We start from the raw sequence: 5,781 nt of genomic DNA on the forward strand, positions 1-5,781 counted from the left end.
TTGAATCTGAATAATTGTACGATATGATATAAATAGTGTTGATGTGATATTTTGATGTAAAATTAATTTTTAATATAATATAAAAATAAAAAATAGATATTTAATTTGATATTTTTGAGGAAAAAAAAAATGAGATAAAACAGGAAATTTAAAATCGAATCCCCCTAAACCTTATATAATGTGTTCTATATCGTGTGCTATGCCACTTGAATTGACCAAAGGATTGATAACGCTTTGACATGAAACAAGACATTTTGATTTACATCAGCAATTGACTATTCAATCGAACTGATAGTCATGGAAGCGCTTCCATGACTGTTTTGGGGAGATGAGATGATGCTTCCATGACTATCAAAATGGAAGCGCAACAGGAGGAGGAGGAGAAAAAGATATATCCATCAGATTTCAGATTCAGATTCAAATTCAAATTCATATTGATTCGGATACAAAACAAACAATCCCAACACTTTCACCAAATCGCATAATATAATAATAAATGGAGATTAATTAGATAAAATATTTCAAGCCAAAATTTAATCATGGAACACAACTGAAACGTGAATATATAAGATAAAGATAAAAGATAGCCAAAATAAACACCATCAAGAAATGTGATGGATGCTCATTACTGATCGATCAGCTGCTGCCATCATCACCATCATCATCGTCATGTTCATAGTTTGATCAATCAATCCTTGTACTTCATGTCAGACATCTTGAAGCCCGGCATGTCGAACGAGGAAGAAAACTTCTCGACATCCGCCTTCAGCTCTTCAATGTCCTTGTTGTTGACCAGCCCCTTGTTGAAGTCCTTGAGCAATTTCCCATGCTCCTTCTGGATCTTCTGTGTGATTGAGACAGCCCGGTGGAGGAATTCGCCGATCTGCTCAAAGTCCTTCTCGCCCAAACCCCTCGATGTCATTGCAGGAGTGCCTGCAATGCAATAAAATACACGTGTTCCTTCAAACAAGTTCATACTCTCTCTCACCAACAAATACTGGGAATCCAATTTATGCCCTAAGAGCATAAAGTTTGATGCTCCAATTTCCAACTATATGAAATGTAAACCTAATCAAACAAGTGGAGCTCAAAATCTTATAAATCCTTCACTTCCACATTCACACCAAAAACAAGAAAACAAAATGCAGAGCATCATATATATACCTATGCGAACCCCACCAGGGGCCAAAGCACTACTGTCACCGAACACAGCATTCTTGTTGACCGTAATGTTGCACAGATCGCAGAGCTTCTCGACCTTATTTCCTGCAAAAGCCAATACCGACAGTCAAAATCAAGACTAGAAAAACATTAATAATATACGGCCAAATTTAGAGGTATTACCAGTCAACCCAAGAGGACGAAGATCCCACAGAACCAAGTGGTTCTCGGTACCATCTGTGACAATCTTGTACCCTTTGCTCATCAGAAACTTCCCGAGCGCAACCGCATTGGCCCTGACTTGCTTTGCATATGCCTTAAATCCAGGGGACATAGCCTGTTTGAGGGCAACAGCTAGCGCCCCGATTTGGTGATTGTGAGGACCTCCCTGAAGAGAAGGGAAAACAGCAAAATTGATCTTGTCCTCAAAGTCATACACTGCATCCTCCGGCTGCCCCTTCTTCGGAGGCTTCGGGCCCTTGCGGTAGAAGATCATGCCGGATCTTGGACCCCTCAGGCTCTTGTGAGTTGTCGTCGTCACCAGGTCGCAGTACTCAAACGGATCCGCTGCTTCCTAGAGGTCATGAAATATGCAATATTACGATTAAGAAACCCCTCTTTTCTCATCTCCAAATGCACAAGACATCATGTTAAAAGGGATCCAAATTCCAACATGAAACTACATAAATCAACTTCATTCTGATCCTTAAATCATTCATAACCATCTCTCTACCCAAAAAGATTAGATCTCAAATTGAAATGTTCCTCAATTCCAATCGAAGAAGGAATTTAAATTCTGCTATTGACAACCGAATCAGATCTTGCTTTCACTGAAACTCACTGACATGAAATGTACTCCGATTCAACACCCTAAGACCTTAAAAGGAATTCATCAATTAACTTGAAATCTATGATCCCCCTCCCCCATTTCCAGTGATAATACATACATACATACATATATATACACAACTCCAGAAGAAATCCCCCCACAAAATTTCACCAAAGCTAAATCGTCAAGGCTAATGGCCATAACGAAAGCAAAATTATGCACAAACAAGGAATCCGATTACCGACATGAATGGAAAATCGAAAGCACAGAAAAGGAGGCATTTAAAATCATCGCCATTGATGGGATCGAGCACAGATCTGTAATTATGGATGTACCTGAGCAGCTACGAGGCCGCTAATGTGCGCCATATCGCAGAGCAAAAGGGCACCGCATTTGTCGGCAACCTCCCGGAAGCGCTTGTAATCCCAATCCCTAGGATAAGCGCTTCCGCCGCAGATGATCAATTTAGGCCTGAAATCCATGGCCTTCTCCTCCAGCTTGTCGTAATCGATGTAGCCGGTTTTGGAATCGACCTTGTAGGGCAGGCTCTCGAAATAGATTGAGGTGGCGCTGATCTTCTTCCCGCCGGAGGTGTAGTAGCCGTGGGTGAGGTGGCCGCCGGAGGGCAGATCGAGGCCCATGATGCGGTCATGGGGGTTGAGGACGGCGGTGTAGGCGGCGAAATTGGCAGGGGAGCCGCTGTAGGGCTGGACGTTGACGCCCCACTTGGTAGGGTCGAGACGGTAGACCTGGAGGGCGCGTGAGCGCGTGAGGTTCTCGATCTCGTCGATGAACTCGTTGCCGCCGTAGTAGCGGTTGCCGGGCATCCCCTCGGAGTACTTGTTGGTGAGGGCGCTGCCGAGCGCCTCGATGACGGCGAACGAGGTGAAGTTCTCGGAGGCGATGAGCTCGATCCCCCGGCATTGCCGGCGCTTCTCCTTCTCGATGAGGTCGTGGATCTCCGGGTCGACGGTGACGAGAGGGGTGTTGCCCCACTCCGAGACTGGATCCATGGAGGAAGAGAGAGAGAGAGAGAGAGTGAGAGAAAGGGAGGGAGGCGGTTGGTGGTGGTTGTGGCGGTGGGGAGGGAGGCAGTGCAGTCTGCGATTACTCTGCAGGGGGGCATTTAAGGAAGATGATCGGGGTTGCTCAAATGACGAGAATGCCCCTGGGGTTGTTGTGGCCTCACAAATTTCTTTCGCATTTCTTTGTCATTAGATTTAGATCCACTTTAATTTCCACTTAAGATTAAACCACCACACTAATATAACTAACTCTTAAGGTTAAACATCATCATAATTTACAGTTAATAATTTAGTTTTACATTTAAATTTTTTTACTTTTTTAATAAATTAATATCAACCATAAATAAAATAATATTTTTAATAAAATTAAATTTATAGTATATATATTTTATTAAAATATAATATTTAAAATGTTTTAGCATATGCCTTAAATTTCTTTGAATAATATATATTAATTTTATTTTAAATATACAAAAAACAACAACTCACATAAGGGGATGAACGTGTAATTTAGTGGCAAAACCCCCAACCATTTGAATTTTAGGTTGAGAGTGGTACGGACAAAATATACGTATATATATATTTCTATTTTTTATTATCTATTCTTTATATATTAATTTATAGGAAAAATTCAATTTTGGTTTCAATATAATTAAAATTTATCAATTTTGGTTAGAATATAAAAAATTTATTAATTTTAGTCATAATATAAACAATTTCAATAAATTTTGGTCTCATTATAAACAATTTCAATCAATTTTAGTCTCACCGTTAAAAAACTAACGGAAATTGCTGACGTGGACATATCGAATGTGATGTGGCAGTTAACTTGGAAAATACACGACCATGTACAATTATATACACGCCTACGTTGTTACATGACCATATATATTTCATTATATAATTATAAATGGTCATGTTATTATACATGGTCATATTGTTACACGGCCATGTACAATTATACACGGCCATGTTGTTCTATGACCATGTATATTTCAGTGTATAATTATACATGATCATGTTGGTACACGACGATGTATAAGTCTAGATGGCCGTGTACCTTTCTTTTTCAGTCTAAAATTTTATTTTTTTGTTTTCTTTTTAATTTAAAATAGTTGATATAGTTAAAATGAAAAAAAAATCAATAATAATCATAATATAATTAAAATGTATCAATTTTAGTTCAAATATAAATATTTATCGAGTATGTTTTTTCGGAAGATTTTGTCTAAAATTCTACTACTATTTAGCAAAAAAATTTTGTCTTACAAACATCCAATTACTGTATTGAAATAATAAATTAATTTTTAATACTACTATAATATACAAAATTAAAAAATAGTTGTATAATTGGATGTTTGTAAGAGAATTTTTTTTTTTTTTATGAATAATAAAATTTTAGACAAAATCTTTCAAAAAAATATATCTTATAAATTTTTATATTTGAATTAAAATTGATAAATTTTAATTATATTATAATTACTATTGATTTTGTTCATTTTAACTATATCAACTATTTTAAATTCAAAATATTTTTTTTAAAAAAATATAACAAAAAATAAAATTTTAAACTAAAATAGAAATATACATGACCGTGTAACAACATGATCATGTATAATTATTGTAGACAAAAAAATTTTGTTATATTTTTATAAACACAAAATCGTACAAATTACATATGATTTAAATATATGCGGGTCCTATTTTCTATTCGGATCATTTGATTCTCTCTCCGGGTCAATCCATTTTTCCAATTTGAATTTGGGTGGCTTCTTTGATCCGAAGGGATTTTGGTCTTCAGTTTGACTTCGCCGGCTTTTGAAAGACTTTGGTATCCATGTTGGCGATTTTGATCGTTGACTTTGGATTGATACCTCATTTGGATGATCCGACGGAATTTGATCCTTGAGGGAGGGATTTGGTGCTCCATAACGCTTTTGGCGGCGTGTCCCTTTGACTTTTGGATCGAAGAGGGCCTGGTTTGCGCCTTTTATGAAGAACGCGACGAACATCTTGAAGCTTTGGGAGCGACTTTGGAGGCTCTTCCTTGGCTTTGATGGATTCCTCGATGGCTTTGAGAACTTTGATCCTTCATCCGGCTCGGACATACGACGAAGAACGTTAACTCCATCGATTCGTCAACCAATATTGGATCATTTGTCCAAATCGGTGACTTTTCGACGAAGAACGCTTCGAATGACACGAAAAACAATGAAGAACATTGCAGAGAGTTTAGACAGACTTACCCTTGCGCGAGTCTTCAAATGAACTTCGGTGTCTCAATGAATTGGCTAAGGCTCCTATTTATAGGGGAGGGTGGCCTTGGCTTCCTTTTCGGATGGTGCCACGTGAATGAAAAGATTTTATAATATTTTCTTTTCCACCAGATGCTGTTTTCCATTCTTGACGGATTTGATTGTACACCTTCCTTTCTCGCCAAAATATTTATATCATTATCTTTTTTAGAAGATATTAATTTATATACTTCTTTTATTGACAAGATCTTTATATCATTGCCTTGTTTGGAAGATATTAATTTATATGCTTCCTTTATTGACAAGATTAATTTATTTTCCTGCCAAATTTATTATGGCTCTATTTATGCACGTAATATTTATACGATATCTTCCATTTTAAGCAGATTTTTGCATTAATGGTTGATATTTTTTGTACAAAAATTAACATATGTGCATAATTAAATACCATATATTTATATTATTGGAATTTTATTTTCTTTCAAAATACATGATATTTAATTTAATTTAG

The 5,781-nt window shown here is 36.9% G+C and overlaps 1 protein-coding gene across 1 annotated transcript; it reads right to left on the minus strand.

Annotated features, from left to right (window-relative positions):
• Positions 1–487: 487 nt before the first annotated feature.
• Positions 488–3,101, minus strand: LOC127249197 (serine hydroxymethyltransferase 4). Its single transcript, XM_051271899.1, has 4 exons — positions 2,326–3,101; positions 1,345–1,735; positions 1,165–1,266; positions 488–933 (listed from the first exon to the last, which is right to left on the minus strand). Exons 1-4 carry the CDS (start codon positions 3,001–3,003, stop codon positions 689–691), a joined length of 1,416 nt encoding a protein of 471 aa, XP_051127856.1. The 5' UTR covers positions 3,004–3,101; the 3' UTR covers positions 488–688.
• Between the last annotated feature and the right edge of the window lie 2,680 nt (positions 3,102–5,781).

The sequence above is a fragment of the Andrographis paniculata genome, unplaced genomic scaffold (genome assembly GCF_009805555.1).
Source record: "Andrographis paniculata isolate CXL003 unplaced genomic scaffold, ASM980555v1 Contig35END, whole genome shotgun sequence".
Classification (NCBI taxonomy): Eukaryota; Viridiplantae; Streptophyta; class Magnoliopsida; order Lamiales; family Acanthaceae; genus Andrographis; species Andrographis paniculata.

Bases quoted from the DNA above. Each gene is read 5' to 3' on its own strand.
- LOC127249197 (XM_051271899.1), bottom strand. From the start codon at position 3,003: ATGGATCCAGTCTCGGAGTGGGGCAACACCCCTCTCGTCACCGTCGAC. The intron at 1,267-1,344 runs GTAATACCTCTA...TGGCTTTTGCAG, and splicing joins TCGTCCTCTTGGGTTGACTG to GAAATAAGGTCGAGAAGCTC. The intron at 934-1,164 runs GTATATATATGA...ATTGCATTGCAG, and splicing joins CCCTGGTGGGGTTCGCATAG to GCACTCCTGCAATGACATCG.